Source organism: Vigna radiata, chromosome 1 (genome assembly GCF_000741045.1).
Source record: "Vigna radiata var. radiata cultivar VC1973A chromosome 1, Vradiata_ver6, whole genome shotgun sequence".
Classification (NCBI taxonomy): Eukaryota; Viridiplantae; Streptophyta; class Magnoliopsida; order Fabales; family Fabaceae; genus Vigna; species Vigna radiata.
In genome coordinates, this window is record NC_028351.1 from 24,388,940 (window position 1) to 24,412,011 (window position 23,072).

The 23,072-nt window shown below is 37.8% G+C and overlaps 2 protein-coding genes across 4 annotated transcripts; both read left to right on the plus strand.

Moving 5' to 3' along the window:
- The first annotated feature begins 1,858 nt into the window (after positions 1–1,858).
- Positions 1,859–19,131, plus strand: LOC106772602 (notchless protein homolog). Of its 3 annotated transcripts, none has more exons than XM_014659130.2 (15): positions 1,859–2,057; positions 2,824–3,093; positions 3,185–3,266; positions 3,465–3,554; positions 3,724–3,849; positions 4,275–4,402; positions 9,911–10,110; positions 10,436–10,499; positions 14,237–14,347; positions 15,038–15,175; positions 15,565–15,707; positions 15,785–15,839; positions 15,969–16,025; positions 16,120–16,234; positions 18,822–19,131. In XM_014659130.2, exons 2-14 carry the CDS (start codon positions 2,929–2,931, stop codon positions 16,201–16,203), a joined length of 1,443 nt encoding a protein of 480 aa, XP_014514616.1. In that variant the 5' UTR covers positions 1,859–2,057; positions 2,824–2,928; the 3' UTR covers positions 16,204–16,234; positions 18,822–19,131. The 3 variants fall into 3 exon arrangements, with proteins under 3 accessions (XP_014514616.1, XP_014514607.1, XP_014514598.1); XM_014659121.2 differs by lacking the exon at positions 18,822–19,131 and adding an exon at positions 16,309–16,940; XM_014659112.2 differs by lacking the exon at positions 18,822–19,131 and having other exon boundaries at positions 16,120–16,940.
- On the plus strand, positions 17,247–20,536 carry LOC111241504. Its single transcript, XM_022780085.1, is given in 6 exon segments — positions 17,247–17,797; positions 17,799–18,048; positions 18,639–18,664; positions 18,822–18,919; positions 19,725–19,933; positions 20,094–20,536. Coding segments are annotated over 6 exon segments (1,095 nt in total). The 5' UTR covers positions 17,247–17,728.
- The last annotated feature ends 2,536 nt before the right edge of the window (positions 20,537–23,072 follow it).

Sequence of the window (23,072 nt, forward strand, 5' to 3'; positions counted from 1 at the left end):
TTTCTTCCAATTCATTCCAAAAACCTACAAAATCAAGGGAAACCAAGCATAAAACCAAGAAAACCAACTTCGACTCTCTTATTCTCTAACTTAATAAAAATGCATGATTCAAGCTAATTCAAAGCCATAAAGGGTCAAAATTAAATATGAAAATAATTGTTTTTCAACCGTTATCACTCACCATGACCACTCGTTGTACTAATCTATTCGCTCAGCGAACCTGCATAATTCCGCAGCACGAATTCTGTAGGATTATACAACTCAACCCTCAATTACCAATTCTAACTATTTTTTTCCAACTTCTAACACTCTTAGATTGTCTTATGAACCTAATTATATTTAGTTAAGTGTGTCTAAACCCTTTTAACATCAATCTAAACAATTAGCCTCAAGATCTCATCCAAAAACTCAACTTAGAGACCCAAATTGAATTCTACCATTTGTGGCACAATTCCAAACAACTTAGGGACTCAAACAAATCCCAAATAACTTACCAAAGCTTCCCAAACTGACCATTTGCACACAGAACCCCAAACTCAAGTTTTCACTAGTTCACTTCCCCGAATTGAGTTCTAAACTAAGTAGAACTTTACCTCATCACCATCACATAATCACAACTCAGATTTCTACCATTTCAAAGTACTAAACATGTCTCAAACCAGTTCTTTATCAATCCTAACTTCATCAAATTGAATTCACCAATCATTTCTCATCAATTACCTACCTTAAACCTCATCTTTAGACCAAAAAGACCTATAACCAAGAGTAACTTTTTTCTCCAACAAGTTAATCACATAATTCACTTTATCAACATCACAACAAACCTCAATATTACTTGCAAACAAATTCCACAACATTTCAAAGCATTCATCATCATATAATTTATCAATTTCACCACATTATCTCAAATATCACTAACATACCATAACATATTTCATCCAAACAATTTATTATTCACATACCATCACATTCACACCACATAATCTGATTAAAATCCCCTACCTCGACTCAACAACTCCAAAACCTCTAAACGCTCCGCAGATTTCTTGTGGCACAAGGAACTTCTAGAAAACCTACAAATCACCGATGGGTGATTTGGAGACCAACCTTAGAACCACAAACAGACCAATAATCAAGGAAGAAGATCACTTGATACATGCAAAACAGAAATGTTTTTATCAAATCAAGAAGCCTAAAATACCAAAGAAAGGAGTTTCTAACTTACTTGCTCTAAACAACAAATTGATCAGATAGAATGATAAACCTTGATGTCGTGATCGTCTAAGCACATCGCCGAACAAATGATCAAATAGTGAGAAAGGTTAGAGATGATAGAAAACTCTAGAAAAATGATTTCTTGAGAGATGATACATTTTAAAATAATAAAACTCGTTTATAACAAGACTATTTGTAATAAAATAATCGAGTCTTACTGTCTTTAGACTATCACCACTCCTAAAATACCATTTTCTAGAATTTCACATTTAATATATATTTTTAATCTTATAGGTCGTAAATAAAGTATTAATATATATAAGTTTCATTCTCATAAAATTTAAAATATTTACTTTTGTTATCTTTAAAATTTTTAGTACTGTTTGGTGTTTCAAAATTATCATTATTGATGAAGTTAAAGACTAAATAATAAAAACGATGATAAACACTTATGACTTTAAAAAACCAAAAAAAAAATAAAAATATCTCTAGTTTATTCTTAGTTTTCAATAAATGTTTCACAAAGAAAAATATTTTTTTAAACATATGGATTTAAAACAAACCAATTATCATAAATGTTAAAAAAAAGAGCAAATATATTAGCAATATTAAAACAAGATATAAACAAAATATAAAACAGCTGAAATTCTGCCGTTAATATTATTCCACATAGAAACCTAGAAATATTCTTCCAACTCTGTGCCTTCATTTTCACTCCGCCGCCGCCGTCGCCGAACTGCATAGCTGCGTTCATTGTGTCAGCTTAGCTTCGTTGTGATAAGCTGCTGTTGCAGAGGTTCTTCAGTTACAATTCCTTTGAAAAATTGCTCTCTTCTTCTAAGGTATTCTCAGTTGAAACTAATGTTCCCTCATATTTTTAAGCAAACATTCATCTCACTTCTTATTTGTTTAATCACGTGACACACAGTCATTGCGATATTAGAAACATTTTTCCGTTACATAGAGATAACTACAAGAATTCTTTCACAAAATTAAACCACAAAATTTGTTGTATGTGTAGAGGCAAATATATGCTGTGTGCCCCCAAAATTCTCAAGGGTTATGCCATGACTTGTTATTAAAGTGTACTGCTTGCTCTTTCATCATGTTTATCTCATTTGTCTTTTCACTGCATGTGATTTTTTGTTATTGTTGTTGTTTTTTGGTAATAGTTTAGTAATAGGGCCATATATGTTTGTGTGTGAAGACCGTTACTAAAGTTATTCTTTGATGCTATTTCAACTTTGAAGAGAAGTGAGTGATTTTATAAATTAGAAAGGTCTGTGAGTGTCCTGTAAGAAGATCTAGTCATAGCAATTTTTGCATTCAAGATATATTATAGTTAAGCATTAATTTACAGTGAAATTAAGAAAAAAAGATCACGTTATTTGGTTTTAGATTGAGTAAAAAGAATAAATTAGTTTCTCACTTATGTACTAAATTTTAAAATTTAAAATTTAAAATGATGATATTTAACAAAGAAAAAAAAAACATAAATATGGGAAGTCTGTGTGTGCCTATGTTTCATAGGTCTGTGTATAATGGATCCTGGGTCCTGCGTAATTTAGGGTTTGTGCCAATGTGACTTTATTTCACTACTTTTATTAGTTTCGGCAACGAAGATAGAACCAAATAGAACCCCAAGTGGAAGAGTAAGAAGCATCATCGATAAGAGAATCTCAGCATAAGAGAAGGAAAATCCGTGATTGAAAAATGGAAGTAGAGACAGAGACTATGGTGGAGAAGAGGGAGATAATCAACAACGTGATGTGCCTTTTGACAGACCCAGAGGGAACTCCTTTGGGCTCTCCTATGTACCTGCCTCAGAATGCTGGCCCTCAACAACTCAATCAGATTGTTAATAAGCTTCTAAGCAATGTAAGCAAGCCCCTTTATCCTTCTCAAATTCTATTTTACATTTTTGTTTATTATTTATAACATTGAGTGATTATCTATGCTTTCATTTTAGGAAGAGAAGTTGCCGTATGCTTTTTATATTTCAGATGAGGAGCTCATTGCACCACTTGAAACATACTTGCAGAAAAACAAAGGTTTGTCATGTTTGTTTACAATAAATTAGTTTTTTCTTTCTTTCTTAATTCGTTGTAAATTCACCGGTTTACTTGCTTTTAACACATTTTGAGGAGAAAAAAAAAATCCTAATTTTCCTAAAGAATTGATGCAAAGAATTACGCACTTGTAATGATGTTTTCCTTTTCCTTTGCAATGTTACTTTAACACTATTCCAGTCTCGGTGGAGAAGGCTTTGCCTATAGTTTGTCAACCTCAAGCTATTTTCCGTATTCGTCCTGTGAATCGCTGTTCCGCAACTATTTCTGGTATGTGAGACATATTGTGTATTTTTCCATTCGTAGTGGCACAATGTTGTATTGTGCTTGCTAAACTGTGAGAGAGCAGTTTGGTTTGGATGTTGAAGATCGTTGCACAAGTTTGTGTTATTTTCGTATTTTCTGGAATTCATATTGTTGTGGTTGTCTGTATTTTTAGGTCATGCTGAAGCTGTACTTAGTGTTGCCTTCAGTCCCGATGGACAACAATTGGCTAGTGGTTCTGGTGATACCAGTGTTCGATTTTGGGACTTGACCACTCAGACACCATTGTACACTTGCAAAGGTTTGACATTAAAAATGTTAAGTTGTTCTTGGTATCTTTCTAATTAAGTACAAGAATAAAAATGATCAATTTAACTAAATGGTAAAAGGAGTTAGAATTAGTTGAAGGTTCTTGATTGAGAAACAGTGTGTTACTGCTAAGGGGAATGTTCATGCTATTAAATCTGGATTATAATGGAATTCTAAGCTGGCAAAGAATAGTGGGAGGGTGGGGGTTATTGCAAAGGAATGAGAAAATAATAAGAGGGAAGGATAGGGACTTTGAAGGCTGGAAATTATAGTATTGGGCGAATTACAATGATCTACTCTGCTGTAAGGAGCTATTCTTTATCCTTCCTTAGATTAATATCAATTTCTATAGTTTCATAATGTTTTGGCAATTTTAACGAGTCATATATGCATTATAACTGTTTACATTTTATGCAGGGCACAAGAACTGGGTACTTTGTATTGCATGGTCACCGGATGGAAAGTACCTTGTAAGTGGGAGCAAGGCTGGAGAACTTATTTGTTGGGACCCTCAAACTGGAAAGTCATTAGGCAATCCACTAACTGTAAGATATTTAATCACAAATACAAACATCTATTATAAAGTTTGTTTACTATTTTCTTAATTTTTTTTTCATTTAAGTTTATTGATAGTGTTGGAATCATTACATATAGGTATTATCATTTAGGCTAGTCTGCATAAGTTTAATGGTTTTACCTAGTTCTGTACCTAGTAGTCTATTGCAGACTCTTGGTGTTCCATGTACTCTTGTGTTTTTCATTATAAATAGAAGATCATGAGAGGGATCATTAAGCCCTCTAGAATATTTCTTATCAGTCTTAAATCTTAAGTTGGTATCACCTGCTTTGGTTTCCGTCCTGGTTGTCCACCAGCACTGCTGTTCGCATATGTCCGGTGCCATTTGCCATTGTCCGCGACTGTCTCACGACTATTTGCAGCTGTCAAGTGCAGTTTGAGTTTGAAGTTCTTAACTTGGTTGTTCGCCATCTCACATCTGTCCGCTGCCGTGCGCTGTTGTTCGCCGTCGTCCGCCGCTGTCCGCCGCCGACCGTCGTCACAGTTCCGACCGGCGACCACTGGATCTGGACCGCCTCCTTGAGCGACAGCCAACCCCACCAGTGGGTTTGCCGGATTGCGCAGCTTCTTTGTGCGTTGCGAACAGGCGCGTGCCGTCCACGCGCCACCCTCTGCTCACCGGAAAGTCGCCGCGACACCTCCATAGCACTCGCTTGGGTCTCCTCTCTCTATTCTGACCCTCAAAACCTGGTTGCCGTGAAGTCTCGAAGCTCCCCTTGAAGAAAACCGAGGGTGATTTGGTTTGTCACAATTGCTTTTTCAAGTTCTTCACTGTCGCGCCCTCCGTCTCCTATTTTTTATCCAGAATGGCGTCTGGAAGTGTTCTTTCCCTCTCAGGAAGTCCTTCGATCACTTCGGAAAAACTAAATGGAAAAAATTATTTGTCTTGGTCTGCAGCTGTGGAAATGTGGTTTCTCGGTCAAGGCCATTATGACCACCTTGAACAGGATGGAAGCCAAGTACCTTCTGAAAAAGCTGAACAATGGAAACAAGCAGATTATCAGCTGTGTGCCCTATTGTGGCAGTCTGTGGAGCCACGTCTTTTGATATCTCTTAGAGCCTTCAAAACATGTCACTCGTTTTGGAAGAAGGCTCAAAGCATTTATGTTAATGATATTCAACGTCTATATGATACGGCAAATAAGCTTGCAAGTCTCAAAATGCAAGACCATGATATGGTCTCCTTCATGACCGAAGCTCAAGCAGCTGTAGAAGAGTTGAGAATGTTCTTGGAAGTGGAATCTCCAGAAGAAATCAAGAAGAAGCTTGACAAGTATTACATGGTGATGATCCTCCGTGCATTGCATCCAGATTTGAATCACATCAGAGATCAACTCCTAACAAGCCATGAAGTCCCTTCCTTGGAAGCCTTGACCACACGTCTTCTTCGTGTTCCAGTGCCTCAATCTCAGGAAGCTCATGAAACACTGGAACCATCTGCCATGGTTCCCACATGAGGAAGAGGAGGACGTGGCACTAGAGGAGGAGCACGTGGAGGTCGGGGACGTCCACAGTGCACTTATTGTAAGAGGGTGGGTCACACCCAAGAAAACTGTTACTCCTTGCATGGCTTCCCTTCAAAAACAGCCAATATCTCTAAGGCTGACACTCCCACTTCCAACTCCAAGTTCACCGAGGAAGAGTATCAAGAGTATCTGTGATTAAAGTCTAACAACTTGGCGCAATCATCTCAGTTCCCAATTACGTCCACCGCCTGCATTTCTCAATCCATGGGAGGTCCCAATTCATGGGTAATTGATTCGGGTACTTCTGATCACATCTCTGGTAATACCTCATTCCTTCAAGAAAAACCCCATTTTATTACCCTTGCAAATGGCTCCAAAACTTGTTCAAAGGGAGTCGGTCAAGTCTCCCTGTCTCCCTCTCTCACTCTGAAATCTGTTCTTTTTGTCCCTAACTGTCCATTCAATTTAATTTCCTTAAGTCAGTTAACCAAAATGTTACATTGTTCAATAACCTTTGATTCAAAATCTTTTGTTATACAAGAGCGTGGCTCGGGGAAACAGATTGGAGAAGGATATGAAGCTGGAGGTTTATACCATTTTGGATCTGTATCCCGTGTTGTAGCTCTTTCTCCTAAAGTGTTACATGATCGGTTTGGCCATCCCCACTTGTCAAAGTTAAAAAAGACGTGTCCTGAACTTAGTGGTCTTCAGACTTTAGAATGTGAGTCTTGTCAACTAGGAAAACATGTTAGATCTGTCTTTCCTAAAAGGTCTCAATCAATGTGTACTTCTAGATTTTCTATCATTCACTCTAATGTTTGGGGACCTAGTCGCGTCTCTTCTTTTGGTTTTCGGTATTTTGTTACATTTATTGATGAGTATTCTCGATGTACTTGGGTTTATCTAATGAAAGATCGCTCTGAATTGTTACCCATTTTCACCTCATTTTTGAATGAAATCAAGAACCAATTTGGTCAAGTGATTATAATCTTAAGAAGTGATAATGCTAAAGAGTATTTCTCATCCTCTTTTTGTGCAATCCTTAGCTCCCATGGTATTTTGCATCAGTCCACTTGTCCTCATACACCCTAGCAAAATGGTATAGCCGAAAGAAAAAATAGACACTTGGTTGAAACTGCTCGTACCCTTTTACTTGGTGCCCATATTCCTGTTCATCACTGGGGGATGCCATCTTAACTGCATGTTTTCTTATTAATAGGATGCCATCCTCCTCTCTCAATAATAAAGTCCCTTTCTCCATTCTTTTTCCCAATGATCCTCTCTTTCACACCCCTCCTCGCGTTTTTGGTTGTGTGTTTTGTTCACGACATGTCTCCAGGGTTAGACAAACTCTCTGCTCGTGCAATCAAGTGTGTCTTTTTGGGCTATTCTCGGCTTCAAAAAGGGTATCGGTGTTACTCCCCTGAAACTCGGAAGTACTACATGTCTGCCAATGTCACATTCTTTGAACAGACACCTTTCTTCTCTCTATCCTCCAACAGGTCCTTCCTCTTCCAGTGGTTGAGTCCAATGTCTCCAATGTCCCTATCAATTCAAGTCATGCTCAAAGTCCTCTCGAACCTTCCTCTCCACATATTGATATCTCCCGACACAGTACTCCCGTGAGCAGTCCTCTCCTAGACAATGGTGGATCTCCTTCTTCAGATTCTTCTCCGTCTCCATCTCCTATCACGCCTCCTGGTGAAGCTGATTATGGTTGGCCCATTGCTCTTAGAAAAGGTACTCGTTCCACTCGAAATCCTCATCCCATTTATAATTTTCTTAGCTATCACAGAGTGTCGCCCTCCTTTTATTCCCTTTTATCCTCAGTATCCCATGTACTTATACCTAAAAATGTGAAAGAAGCACTTGATCATCCTGGATGGCAACAAGCCATGATTGACGAAATGCAGGCTCTTGACCACAGTAATACTTGGGAGCTTGTGCCACTTCCCCCAAGCAAAAAGGTTGTTGGTTGTCGATTGGTATATGCAATTAAAGTCGGCCCTAATGGTGACATTGATCGGCTCAAAGCCCGGCTGGTTGCAAAAGGGTACACTCAGGTTTATGGTCTTGATTATTGTGACACCTTTTCTCCCGTGGCCAAGATGACTACCATTCGCTTGTTCTTCGCCATGGCAGCCATTCGTCATTGGCCACTTCATCAGTTGGATNTCAAAANTNCCTTTCTCCATGGTGATCTTGAGGAAGAGGTTTATATGGAGCAACCTCCTGGGTTTGTTGCTCAGGGGGAGTCTGGTATGGTTTGTAAATTGAACCGATCTCTATATGGGCTCAAGCAATCTCCACGTGCTTGGTTTGGGAAGTTCAGCTTAATTGTTCAAAAATTTGGGTTAAAATGCAGTGAAGCAGATAATTCAGTCTTTTATTATCATTCATGTCTCGGGAAATGTGTTTACTTGATCGTATATGTTGATGATATAGTTATTACAGGAAATGATACTGCTACTGCTGGAATATCTCAACTAAAGGAGTACTTGTGTAGACATTTCCAAACCAAAGATCTTGGAGGCCTCAAATACTTCTTAGGCATTGAAGTAGCTCAGTCAAAAGATGGAGTTGTAATCTCCCAAAGGAAGTATGCCCTGGATATTTTGCAAGAAACAGGCATGATTGATTGTAGACCGGTTGACAGTCCTATGGACCCAAACTAATCTATTACAACCCGGAGAGTTATTTTCCAACCTGGAGAGATATAGGAGACTTGTTGGAAAACTAATCTATCTCACTATTACAAGGCCGAATCTATCTTTTGCTGTTGGAGTGGTTAGTCAGTTCATGCAAGCTCCATGTGTTGGCCATTGGAATGCTATCATTCGAATCCTAAGGTATTTAAAGAAGGCACCCGGGCAAGGGTTGTTATATGAAGAGAAAGGAAGCCTTCAGGTATCAGGATATTGTGATGCCGATTGGGCAGGTTTTCCTATTGATAGACGATCTACTACTAGATATTGTGTTTTCCTTGGAGGAAATATTATCTCATGGAAAAGTAAGAAACAAAATGTAGTGGTTCGTTCAAAAGCTGAAGCTGAATATAGGGCAATGACATCACTAACATGTGAACTTATATGGGTGAAGCAGTTCCTTCAAGAGCTTAACTTCTGTGACATTCAGAGTATGAAGATGTATTGTGATAACCAAGCTGCACTTCACATTGCATCAAATCCAGTATTTCATGAGAGAACTAAACATATAGAGATTGATTGTCATTTTGTTCGGGAAAAGTTATTGTCAAAAGAAATATGTACCGAGTTTGTTGGATCAAATGACCGACTCGTAGATGTGTTGACTAAGTCATTGAGGGGACCTCGGATTGAGTTTATTTGTTCCAAGCTTGGTACATACAATTTGTATGCTCCAGCTTAAGGGGGAGTGTTGGAATTATTACATATAGGTATTATCATTTAGGCTAGTCTGCAGAAGTTTAATGGTTTTACCTAGTTCTGTACCTAGTAGTCTATTGCAGACTCTTGGTATTCCATGTACTCTTGTGTTTTTCATTATAAATAGAAGATCATGAGAGGGATTATTAAGCCCTCTAGAATATTTCTTATTAGTCTTAAATCTTAAGTGATAGCATTGCAAACTTCCACTATTTGAAGATTCAAAAAAAGAAACTTGATGCTTTGAACATTGAATAGTCCATTGTCGTAGTGAAGTACATATTGAAAACAGTAGTGAGCAATGGAGCAGTGGCTGCAGGGGCAGCATTTATTTAGCTATAATATAAGAATTACACAACTCTGGTTACACAGCTTCCCCCCCTCTTCCTTGCCCTAATTCCAAAAATAAATAAAAGAACATCCTGCTCTATTCTGGAGATGTTTTATATGAATTGTCATTTATTTATTATTAGCTTCATATTTCAACTATTATTTTGGTTTGTTCACTATTTACTTTTATAACAGATATTAGTAGAAGGGTTTTTGTGTCATGAATTCCATATGTTGTTTCTTTGATAATATAATTCAAATTATTCTTAAATATAGGGTCACAAGAAATGGATTACTGGTATCTCTTGGGAACCCATCCACCTGAATGCTCCATGCCGTCGCTTTGTAAGTGCCAGCAAAGATGGGGATGCTCGTATATGGGATGTTTCTTTAAAGAAATGTGTTATGTGCCTTAGTGGCCACACACTTGCAATAACATGTGTAAAATGGGGTGGAGATGGTGTGATTTATACTGGGTATTTTCCCTCTCTTTACTTCCTCCCAGTTTCTGTGAAGTTTAGTCGAGATTTTTATTTGTGCTCATTGTCATAGTTTACGTACTCCTGCATCCCCCTTGTCAGACTGGAAATATAAATTCATTTTGGTTCAATTCTCATTTTATGATTTTAACTCACGTTTTTATCTCAAGAGATTTTATTTTCTGTACTTTAACTGAACTGATCCTAGTGTTTACTGATGCCTGTAGTTGGCTTTTCCCTTGTTTTGGTTAAGTTAATGTCTTAATTATCATTCTGTAATTCTATTTACTGCTTGGAGCCTATCTGTGTTGTTTTATTACAGTTCTCAGGATTGTACTATCAAAGTCTGGGAAACCACACAAGGGAAACTAATCCGTGAACTTAAGGTGAGCCTCATCCCTTTTCAGTTGAACTTTTCATCTGCATGTTTATTTTTTAACATGGTTTTTGTTATGCATGACCCCTGTTTCGGATCTGGTGTAACTTTTTTCTTCATTTACTTTTTTGATAATATCTTCTCATCAGATGTAGCTACCTATTGGTATTTCTCTATTTCAATCTTGAAGGATTTCAATGTTTTATTTTGAACCAATGTTATGTAAATTTGTTATACAATTATTGAAAGGATTAGTGACAAATCAGGTCACAAGGATGATACGCTCTATTACCATGTTGAGAAGAGAGAAACCAAGAAGGAATATAATGAATTCCATGTATTTTACATATGAGTATTCTTATTAATAATACAGAAGATATGCAATAATAAGGAACACAATCAATATCTAATAATAGAAAATATTTGGTAAGATATTTCCCTACCAAATCATATCATATCTTTCTATTTAGTGTAATCAAATCATATCTCTAACACTTCCCCCAAGCCAAAGCATATGTATCACATGAGGCAAACTTGTTACAAATGTCACCAACACAAAGACCCCTTGAGAGACTTAGTAAAATGAAACTCAGTTGGTTGCTGAAGCTGACAAAGTAAATGATGACAAAGCTAATAGATATTTCCTAAACATGACTTTCTCTCTGTCAAAGTAACAATTAATATTCATGATGTTTCATCTTTTCAAATAAAATCTTTAATACACCTCCTCAAGTTAGAACATATGTATCATAAGTCAAACTTGTTAAAAGTGATTAAAGGGTATAGCAGCAGCTGAAGAGGAAAAATGCATAACTAACACTGATAGGATAGAAGGAAGAAGAAATGAGCCGAATGGTATTGGGGAAGTAAGTAGAACCCCGAACGGTGGAAGGCGGGAAGAGGTCAAGCCGAACAGTGGAAGGCGGTGGAGTCAAGCTGAACGGTAGAAGGCGGTGAGGAGTTGAGCCGAATGGTTGAAGGCTGTGAGAGCTCGAGCCGAACAGTAAGAAGCAGCGAGGAACCTGAGCCGACCGGTTGAAGAGTTACTATCCTAACTGTTGTAGCAGTAAGGATAGGCGGGAAATATTTAGTGTATTTAGAGTGATATTCTAGGGAAATATTTAGAGCGATATTCTAGGGTAATATTCTAGGGAAATATTTAAAGCGATATTCTAGGGAAATATATTCTAGGGAAATATTTTATTTAGAAAATATTCTAGGGAAAGATTTAGCACAAGATGGGTGGGAAATAATTAGTATAAATAAAGCTAGATTCTATTGTTAGGGTTATGCTTTTGATTACCGAGTTGTTGATAAGCGGCTGCAGCTACAGTCCTGTGAGGGAGGTTATGCCCCATACTAGGGAGGTTATGCTCCCAACTATCCTTTGTTTACATAATTCTTTTACCATTAATATAAGAAATTCATTCATTTACTATTCTTTTGGGTTAGTGTGAGCGTTGATAGTTAGGTTTCAAACCCAAGAACCTAACAATTGGTCTGACCTGCCAAGCCAAGCCTCTATCAACTAGAATAGAAGGAGGCAAGAGGACTGCTGGATCAAGAAGGGATCAAGAAGTAATCAAGAAATTGTCGAATACTGATTGAGAGGAGTGAATGACATCATGGAGGGAAGAATGAATGCAGTCGACGGGAAATTGGAGAGCATAGGGCTGAGACTGGAGAACATGGAGCTGTCCCTGGGGGCTGAGACGACGGCAATCCGCAAAGATTTACAAGAATTGATGAGGATGATGGGAGGGCAAGCCCTACAACTAGATCGAAATTCGGATGAAAGCCATGGGTCTGTCAACGGGAAAAGGGGGGACCGACCAGAGGAAAAGGAGGGTGAGAAAGATGGTGGACGCTAGGATAAGCAACCAAATTGGAGGAAAAGGGTAGAGTTACCCATTTTTGAAGGGAGTGATCTTTGAATTGGATCAATAGAGCTGAAAAACTTTTTGAACTACACGGGGTGTCTGAGGAAGAAAAGGTTCGTCTAGCCTACATCAACATGGAGAGAAGTGCCGGATACTGGTTCAAATTTTGGAGGGAGAAGGCCAGGAACCGTTCATGGGTAGGTTTAAAGGAGGCGATGGTGATCCGATTCAGAGGAAGAAACAGGGGTACAACCTTTGAAGGGGTGGTGGCCGGTAAGCAGTCGGGGACCGTGGAAGAATACGTCCAAGCTTCGAACGGGGAAGGACTGCTGGAACCGAAAGGTAGAGGATTGACGGAGCCAAACGTGAGAGGACAACTGGAACCGAGCGTGAGAGAACTGTTGGAACTGAACGGACGAAAGCTGGATTCGAACGTGAGAGGACGATTGAAACCTAACGTGAGTAAACTCACGGAATTGAATGGGCTAGTATTGCCGGATCCAAAAGAGAGAGGGCTACCAGATATCCTTAGGAAAGGAGTGCTAGATTGTGGGGAGGGAAGCGTGAAGGAAGGAAGAAAGGAGGCTTTGGAAGGAAGGGCAGATGGAAGAATCAATGCCCTGAAGAGAACAATGGATTCTGTGAGGGGGTGGGCCAGTGAACAAAGAAGGGGGCTTTCAGTTTTTGATACACTGGCAGAAGGAAGAGAGCGGCGTGAAGCATTGGAGGACATCGAAGACCGTTATGTCAGGGCTTATGATTCTGGAAAAGAGGTGACTAGAATGCTGGAAGCTAATAGAATCCAAGAAGAATGGAAGTCATTGGAGGAGGAATTGCCACCACCCAAGCCTCCAAACCTGATTTGGAGGGCAATTACTAGAGGATTCCCTTCATATGATTACACAATGATAAAGAGGAGTTGGGAGATTAAATTTCACGATTCCAACCTTGAGGACAAGGTTGTTCTGGAGCGGGGTGTAATGATAGGATATAAGGTAATAGGTTGTAATGGGGATAAGATAGAAGGAAGAAGAAATGAGCCGAATGGTATTGGGGAAGAAAGTAGAACCCGAACGGTGGAAGGCGGGGAGAGGTCAAGCCGAATAGTGGAAGGCGGTGAGGAGTCAAGCTGAACGGTGGAAGGCGGGGAGAGGTCAAGCCGAACGGTGGAAGGTGGTGAGGAGTCTAGTTGAACGGCCGAAGGCGGTGAGAGCTCGAGCCGAACGGTTAGAAGCAGTGAGGAACCTGAGCCGACCTATTGAAGAGTTACTATCCTAATTGTTGTAGCAGTTAGGATAGGCAGGAAATATTTAGTGTATTTAGAGCGATATTCTATGGAAATATTTAGAACGATATTCTAGGGAAATATTTTATTTAGAAAATATTCTAAGGAAAGATTTAGCACAAGATGGGCGGGAAATAATTAGTATAAATAAAGTTAGAGTCTATTGTTAGGATTATGTTTTTGACTATTGAGTTGTTGATAGGCGACTACGGCTACAGTTCTGTGAGAGAGGTTATGTTTTGATACTAGGGAGGTTATGCTCTCAACTATCCTTTGTTTACAAATTCTATTACCATTGATAAAAGAAATTTATTCATTCACTATTCTTTTGGGTTACTGTGAGCGTTGATAGTTAGGTTTCAAACCTAGGAACCTATCCGACACGGTGGCTGTGAGAAAGCAAAAAAATACTTTAAGAGGTATTCTAAAGCAAAAAGAAACTCTCATGGAATGACGAAAGTCTATCACTGATAAGATGATGTTCTTTCTATTCTTAATTTTTGAATCAGCTACATGTATTTTCTGTCATTAAACTGTCTTTCCTTTCCAATACTTTTTCTAATATTTTGGAATTAATTTTAGGGACATGGGCATTGGGTTAATTCTTTGGCATTAAGCACCGAGTATGTTCTTCGCACAGGAGCTTTTGATCATACTGGAAAACAATATTCATCTCCAGAGGAAATGAAGAAGGTAACCTTTTACTTTTAATGGTATTGTTGGCCCTCTGAACGTAGGATTTTAGTTACTAGACCCAACTGCATTGGCTGGTCAGATTGGTTAGCCCAAACTCAGACTTGTCAGGTTTGTTTAATTATAGATTGCTTCATTGTTTATATTCTTGCTTATGCCAGAAAAACAATTTTTGATATTGCTCAATGGCATTGTTTTATTCTGTATCCAATCCCATATAACGGGATTAGGCTTGATTGTTGTTATAAAAATGTTATTTGAACTTGGAAATTATTGTTAATAATTAAGAATATTTTAGTGACCAGCTTAATGTTTGTCGAAGTTTGTAATTTTGTATGCTTTAGAGTTTATAGCTCTTGTGTTCTGCTTTATGCCGTCCATAAGGTGATTTGTGTTGTTCTTAGTTTGTCAAGATTTATTGTTTTTCATATTACATTTTTCTTATTTCTGTTAATTAATGTTTTGGAACTTTGGGTTAAAATAATTAATCCTTCCATTCTTTTCTTTTAGTTATCCATTTTCATTCATAGCTATTGTTAGAGTAGTTGATGCTTTCAATCTATTAAATGTTAAATTTATCTTTGCCTCACATTTCTCAGGTTTTAACTATTACAGATTCCTTCCTCTGGGAACTTCTTCCATCTCTGATATACATTTACTAATACCAGCTTATGCCACTGATGAATATAGGTTGCTCTGGAAAGGTATCAAGCAATGAGAGGCAATGCCCCTGAGAGATTGGTCTCTGGATCTGATGATTTTACTATGTTCCTTTGGGAACCTTTTGTCAGCAAGCACCCCAAAACTCGCATGACAGGTCATCAGCAGGTACAACTTTTCTTTATTTTTCTTAACATTCAAATTATGGAAATGAGAATAAACCAAAATTATCATCAAAGGGCAATGCGACTTCGGTTTATATAAGCGTTATTGAGTGCCTACTGCCTTTTGAAAGAATATTATGATATATGACTGTATCTTTGTAATCTAAAATTTGGAAAAAAGGTTCTAATAAATCTGATATCCTTTTCTTGGCCAATGTCTCAGGTCTAAACTCTAGTCACAGCAGGTTGTCCTGCGGACTGCTGTCACCAAATTATGTTAAATATTTGCTGATGTCCATTTCTTGTTATTAGTTGCTGGTTGAAATTGATTGTATTGTTATACATGTAACATCTTTAAGGTTTAATGATTAAGTTAAGCTTGTTTGCTGACAGCTTGTGAACCATGTCTATTTTTCACCTGATGGGCAATGGGTGGCAAGTGCTTCTTTTGATAAATCTGTGAAGTTATGGAATGGCACCACAGGGAAATTTGTTGCTGCCTTTCGGGGCCATGTCGGGCCTGTTTACCAGATCAGGTACAATTACGTGATTCCTTCTTACTTGAAGCCAAAGATATTTCATTTAGAACCCTAACCAAGTTATTATTGTACAGCTGGTCTGCAGACAGTAGACTTCTTCTAAGTGGCAGCAGAGATTCCACACTTAAGGTAAGCATGGTTTTCTGTTTCTATTAATAAAGGATTTTGTATCACGAATTTTTTTAGTTTGATTTGTACATCACAACGGATAAATTTTCATTTGCAAAAGTGGAACCTTGACCATGTTTGGTTTTCCAGGTTTGGGATATTCGGACTCGGAAGTTGAAACAAGATCTTCCAGGCCATTCTGATGAAGTATGTCTTTTAACATGCCAAATTTTTTGGCATTATTTTGCTAAATACTTTTTCGTTATAGTTGCTGACCTAAATTTATTTTCTTGCGGTAAAGGTTTTTTCTGTTGATTGGAGTCCCGATGGAGAGAAGGTAGCCTCTGGTGGTAAGGATAAAGTGCTGAAGTTGTGGATGGGCTAGGCTAATTTTGGGACGAATGTTGGAATCTAAAGTAAGTGTAATCTAATCTCAATTGAGTCATGGAGATTTCATGGAAATCAATGGTTCATATTATGCCAATGCAAGGTCCTCTTTAAATTATACGGACAACATATAAGATGTGTTCATCATACTCCACATAAGCAATTCAGGACTGGCCCTGGACGAAGTTGCTCAAATTGAGTCTCAGCATAGTGGTAAAGAAGCTGATGGAAATTTTTGGATGCCAATCACATAGAATATATACCTACCAAGATGTTTTATCGTCTGCTTTGAAGTCTTTTTGTTTTTGTCTTACCTGGGCATTGTTTCTCACAACAATGGCCATTTTTTGGTGGAACTGTCATTTTTGTTCACCTTGTCACTTTTGTAGTGTTTGAATGGAGTATTTTAAACTGAGATGTAACGGTTAAATTTAGTTCTTATTTTGTAAAGCTGTGTTTAGACTGCTATTTACTGAAATTAAAACATCCATGCAAACATGAAAAAGAGATGTGAAAGGCTTGGAAGTACAAACCGACCAAGTGCTGTGTGTGGATGTCCTCATTGAATCATTACACCCCTTTAACCAAATCGTAGATGAATGGTGGGTGGGGTATCTTCAGAGATTCAAACTTTTAGTTTTAGATGGTTTTAAATTGTCAAAATGTTGAAAATAAAGAAATGTCGATTACTTTCCCTCCGTACAGTTGTTAAAAATATACTGAGGATGCACTTTAGATATGTGACTTCAATTCGGCAAAATCTTACATGGTCCCCGTCAAATTAGCCGTGGATGGTTCAACAAACCCGTTTTTTTTTTTTTTTTTTTTTTTTTTTTAAATTAAAATATAAATTAAAAGTTAATATTTTGTTATATTATTTTAAGAATATAAATATATTAGTGTTGTAGTTTAAACCATTATTAATTATAATAGAATGATATGATATGTAAATATAATATTACTTTAATTATTTGATTATTGAAAACATTAATTAATTTTTTTAATAATATTTATATGATTAAATATGCTTTAAATATGGATAAACATTTTAAAAATAATTTAAGAAGTTAAAAAAAGTTTTGGCAGGCTAGGCTGTTACTTAATTCTATCAAACTGGATTTTACTTTCCACAACACACTAGATCAGTCCTGAAATTTCTTTTTCGAAAGACAGTTAATCCATCCCTGTTCCGGATCAAAATTTTCAGAATCCTGTGATGAGATGAAGGTAGTAATTTGGTGGGATGCATGAAGAAACACCCCTCATCATGCATTTTCATCCCAATTCGTTGGCTTGTTTGAGAACATTCCGACGCATCTGGAGCACCGGAGAGAAGGATTTGTGACAGATCATTGCGTTCACGGCGGCTGGATAAGAATTGTTTTTTGGTGCATGAAGAAAAGCCCAAAAGGGTGTTGGTTAATGCGTTCACGAGGCTCTCAATTCAATTCGAGTTTGAATTCTAAAAGGGAGAGTCTAATTTTTGTTCACTGCAGAAGCGACACCTTCAAGTGTTCGTGAAAATGCCAGAGAAAAACTCTTTTGTACACAGTCAATTCTTCACCCCACGAAGGTCACCGAGGTTCCTCCCCGAACTAGACCGCACCACTCTCAAACCCCAAATCTGCTGCCGTTTTCGTAAATAAATCCAATGACTGCACAGTCGGGTCGAGAGTATCTCCGAGGCTTAACAATGCGGACGTTGGGTTTTCATCTCTTCGACAATCTCCCAGGTTCAACAACGAGCCAAGCAATAAGAAAGTGAAAGGCACAGATGTGAAAGTTGGTGAAGCTGAAACGAAAGAAAAGTGTGTCGTTTTGAATGAGGGGTTTGGAGGAGGAAGATAGAGAGAAAGAAAGGAGGGGTTTGGTGGAGGAAGAAAGAGAGAAAGGAGAAAGGAGAAGATGGTTGAAGTTAAAATGCAAGTAAATCACGAAGTTTCGGATGACGAAAATGTTTCTTTTAACACTATTTTTTGACACAACCGGCCAGGTGTCAAATTTTTATTGGCTTTTTTTCTTTTAAATGAAAATGAGTTTTTTAAAAACTGACGAGAGTAGAATAAGAATTCTGAGGATATGAAATCTCGTTTGGCGGTTCCTTTTTCTTCTCTTTCACTTTGTTTCTGAAGCTTCTTGTCTTCCATCACTCTTTCCATTCCCGGTTGCTTCATCTCTCTAATCCTTTGGTTTTTCCGTTACACCGTTCGTCTCATCTCGACCCAAAAAAAGCTATCTTTTGCAAGGTAAGCTCTATTTCCTCTATCCCCTTTTTGGATGGCTTTGGCGTTGTGTGTGTTTTGTCATTTCGTCCCCTTCTCGCATTATGTGGGTTCTCTTTCTGTATCATTTCGTTCCCCCCTCTCATTGTTCTCTTTGGCGTTATCCACCATTAATTTTTTGGTCTCTTTCAAGTTTTCATTTTTTGTGAAGTTGCAATGACTTTTGGAATCCCAAAGGTAAGTTAAAGTTTTGGTCTTTTATTTAGTTGCATTTCTTTGGTTAGTAATAACAATCTTTTCATTATTTTTTGATTGGGAGAATATGACAAGTACAATATTTGCATTATTTTTTGATGATTTGGTTGATATAACAAGTACAATATTTTCATTTCAGGAGGAATTGCTTGCAATCAGAAAGCGATATGTACGTGAATGGATCCTGGACAACGAGAACATAAGACTACTGGATGCGCTAGAGGTCTATGGATTGTTGTAGGATAGTTGTCTAGTGTAAAAATGTAGTGTAGTTTAGTTTGTTTTGATAGGATAGTTGTCATGACAGTGTACTTTTTATATGAAGTCAGTGTACTTTTCGTTTTATATATATGAAGACATTGTACAACTTCTTATTGGAATAAGATTGTTTTATATTTTTGAAGACATTGTACAAATTGTTATTGCAATAAGATGATTGATTTCAAGATTGCTTATGTGCAATATAGAAATGATTGTTGATTGATGATTGATGATTGATGTCCAAGTTTTTGTATGTGCAATGTATGAAAGTTCCATAGCAATTAAGGCCAAGTACTGTAATCTGTGCAGCAAAAAAGACCCTTGTAATCGTTTATAAGAGGTTGGTAATCGTTTACACGAGCCTTTTTTCTGTTTTGGACATCCTGTTGCACTGAAGGAACCACCTGTGGTAATGTGGGGGATCACGGGTGATTTTGGGTGTTTTCTAAGACAACTTGACTTGTTTTTGGTATAAGTGTGAGTCTAGGGTTGGATGTGATGCTTGGGAAACCCCATGATGTAGGAGGGGTCCACCCAGGGTGATGACATAAACCTTAGTGAAGTTCAGTGAAATCTGCCACATAAAACACTATTGTAATCGATTACAATAGGCTTGTAATCGATTACACGAGTTATATTCCCATTTTGGACATCATGTTGTACTGAAGGAACCACCTGTGGTAACGTGGGGGACCACGGGTGATTTTGGGTGTTTTTTAAGACAACTTGACTTGTTTTTGGTATAAGTGTGAGTCTAGGGTTGGATGTGATGCTCACCTAGGGTGATGACACGAACCTTGGTGAAACGAAGGTCCATTCCGGAACTTGCCATTTCAGCAAAACTGAGACAACGATATATGCAACAAAACGGCTCTGGAGAGCACGAAAACGCCGGTAGAATCGCGGGCCGCAAGGAAGAGGACGAAGGCAGAGGAGCAAATGTGAGAGGGAACGAAATCTGTCACACAAAACTAATGAAACATGCCAAGGGTAGAATTGGAACCCAAATTGTCTGAAACCCTTTTCATTTTGCAGGCCAAAATTTAAAAAAAATAAATAACACAAACTACCCAATTGGATGTTGACACCTGGCAATGTCAAATGTGTGTCAAAAATTGGGTGTCAAAATAACGGAACCCTTCGGATGAAGGGTGTCATAGACGAAGGAAGGAGAGAAACAGGGAGAATAGAGATGGTGTTAACACGCAAGGAAATCGTGTCATTTCAGATGAAGGGATTGGTGGGGAAAAGGGAAGAGGGTTGAAGTTGAAACGACCAAAAATGGTGTCGTTCCGGATGAGTGCTTATGGGGGAAGAAAGAAGGGTGGAAATAGAGTGATCGTTGGAGTTAAAACAGAAGAAAATCGTGTTGTTTGTAACGAGGGTTTTGGTGAAGAAAAAATGAAGGGGAGAAATGGAGAAAAGAGAAAGCACAATAGCGATGAAATAGGGAAAGGGATAACGAAGGAACAAGATTTGGGTCTTCAAATAGCATATCTTACTGTAAAGCTTAGCTCCCATTTCTGGAAGAACGTTTCTGAACTAGTATGCACCCCTCTCTCTATGTATGCAGTAGAAAAAATTGACTTTTAGTTCGACCTCAACTTACAACAAAGTCTGTTATTCATGTTGTTGCAATTTAATTGATGTTGAATGTTTGGAATTGGCTTGTGTAACCCTTGAAAGTTGTTATGTGGTTGGTTTACAGTTTAAAGAGTTTTAATATGATTGATGGTAGTAAAGACCTTTGTAAGGGTTAACACACCCAATCATCTTCAATGTAAAATTCTCCCTTATCTGAAAAACCTCACAAGAAAAAGTTAGACTGCAGTTTAAGTCTTTAATAAGACTTTGAACAGAAATTAAATTGAAAGAAAATTCAGGAATATATAGGACATTAAAAATGACAAAATCTTTAGAGAATTGGACAGTTCCTGCATGTTCAACAGTAATAACAGAGTTATTGGGTAGTATGACAGTAATGGGTTTAATTTTATAGAAGGTGAAAAAATTCCTTTTCTCATGGGTCACATGACCAGTGCCCCAATGTCAATAATCCAAGAAAGAGTACTTTGTTTGTCCTCTATGTCATTCCTCTGCATCTGATTGACCTTATGGGTAGGTTCATCAGCTTTCTCTATCATTTTGAGAAGCTTTTGCATTTGTTCTGGTGTGAAGGAGTTGAAGGCAGCACTGGTGCCGCCTTGGTAAGTGGAGTGAACATTCTCTAGCCCATAATTGCTCTGTAGACATTGGCTGAATTCCAATCACTCTTTTTGTCTTGATTGTTGTCAACTTTCTTGTACCAAGGTGGATAACCGTGCTTGGAATAACACTCATCCACAGTATGATTCATCTTGTTGTAGTAGGAACACTGTTTTCCATAGTTAGGACTCCTTCCTCTACCTCTTCCTTGGCCACGTGATCTAGCGCCACACCCTTGGTTTTTCCAAGTCTTGTCAGTTTTCCAAGAGCTGTTTTTGTCAGCAACATTGGCCAAAATTTTTGTTTTTTCAGCAGACTGGTTCTGGCTGGCAGTGCCAATATCCTATTTTTCTTGTCTCTCTTGTTGCATGATGAGGGAGAAAACATGATTGATGTTAGGAAGTGGATCCATTAAGAATATTTGAGTTCTCGTAGTGTTATAGGTATCATTCAACCCTTTTAAGAAGCATATAACGTGTTCAATTTCTCTATATTTCAAAGAAATCTTTGAGAGCTCACAGTTGCAAGAGATGTCACATGTACAACTGGGTGTGGGTCTAAGAGATTCCAATTATTCCCAAAGGATCTTTAAATCTGTAAAGAACTGACTAACACTTCCTTCTCCCTATTTGATTGAATGAATGTCTTGAAGTAAATCAGAGATTTTAAAATAGTCACCTTTGGAAAATCTTTCCCTCAATTCATCCCACAATTCTTTGGCTTCTTCAACATATATCACACTTTCTGCAATCTGTGAAGAAAGTGTCTTTATAATCCATGAGAGAACCATCATGTTGCATCTCTTCCATGCATCAAACAAATCCTCACTTCTTTGCAATTTCTTGATTGGCCCATTAATAAACTTGATCTTGTTCTTGGAGAGGAGAGCTCTTCTCATGCTTCTACTCCAAGAAGAGTAATTAGTCTTACTTATGACTTGAGAGATGAGGGCGAGGCCTGGATTCTCCCCAGGATGTAGATAGAAAGGGCTGACAGGATTGGTGGATTGATCCATGTGATCCATTGTAATAAGAAGCAAGAGTCCAAGAAACTAACCAAGAAGCAACGATAATGAAAACTGGGCAACGAAAGCATAACGGGTATTAAACCCGCTCTGATACCATATTAAACTACGGGCCCAAACGCTTTTAACAAAGGCCCAAAACCCTAAGCCCAGAGATAAAATATCTCAGGATAAGGACACTACTTCAAGAAAGTCTTCGTCAAACAAGAGAGAGAAAGAGTGCGAGAGTGAACAAAACATTAGGAAGCTATGGAGAAAGTGTAGGAAGCTCTTGACGATGAGCATTCGCGGAAATCAACCAACAACCTGTCTAAAAAAGGAGGACAATTACTAATTTGCACTCACATGTCTCATCAACTAACATAAATAAAATGTTATCTTTGCCACCTGTCTTACTGTCTAATAGGAGTAAATTCTCTCACTGGTGTCAAAGAATCAATTTTGTTAAATTTTTTGACTAGTGTTTTATCTCCTACTAGATGGATGTCATCTTTTTGTGTTACATGCTACTGTGGTTCATGAGTTGCATACTAAGTATTGAGCTATTACAAATTACAGAGTTTTTGTCGAACATGGAGATCATTGTTAGAGTTATTCACTTGGACTTTGGTTTCTATCTCGGCCTTGTTTTCCTCTTCACTCTGGTTTCGTTCCTTCTTTGTTCGTCTTTTAGAACCATTTTCATGAATTTGTAGATAAAACAAAACTTTAATATTTATTTAAGTATAAACTGAAAAAAAAATTAACAGATGAAAAAAAATACTTTTTCATATCAATATTATAATAAAAAAAATACTTTTTATGATTTTTTCCAAAATAACATTGTTATGAGCTCAAATTTTAATACTTTCCCAATATCATAACATCTCCTGTATCAATTGTGTAACATCCCAAAATATA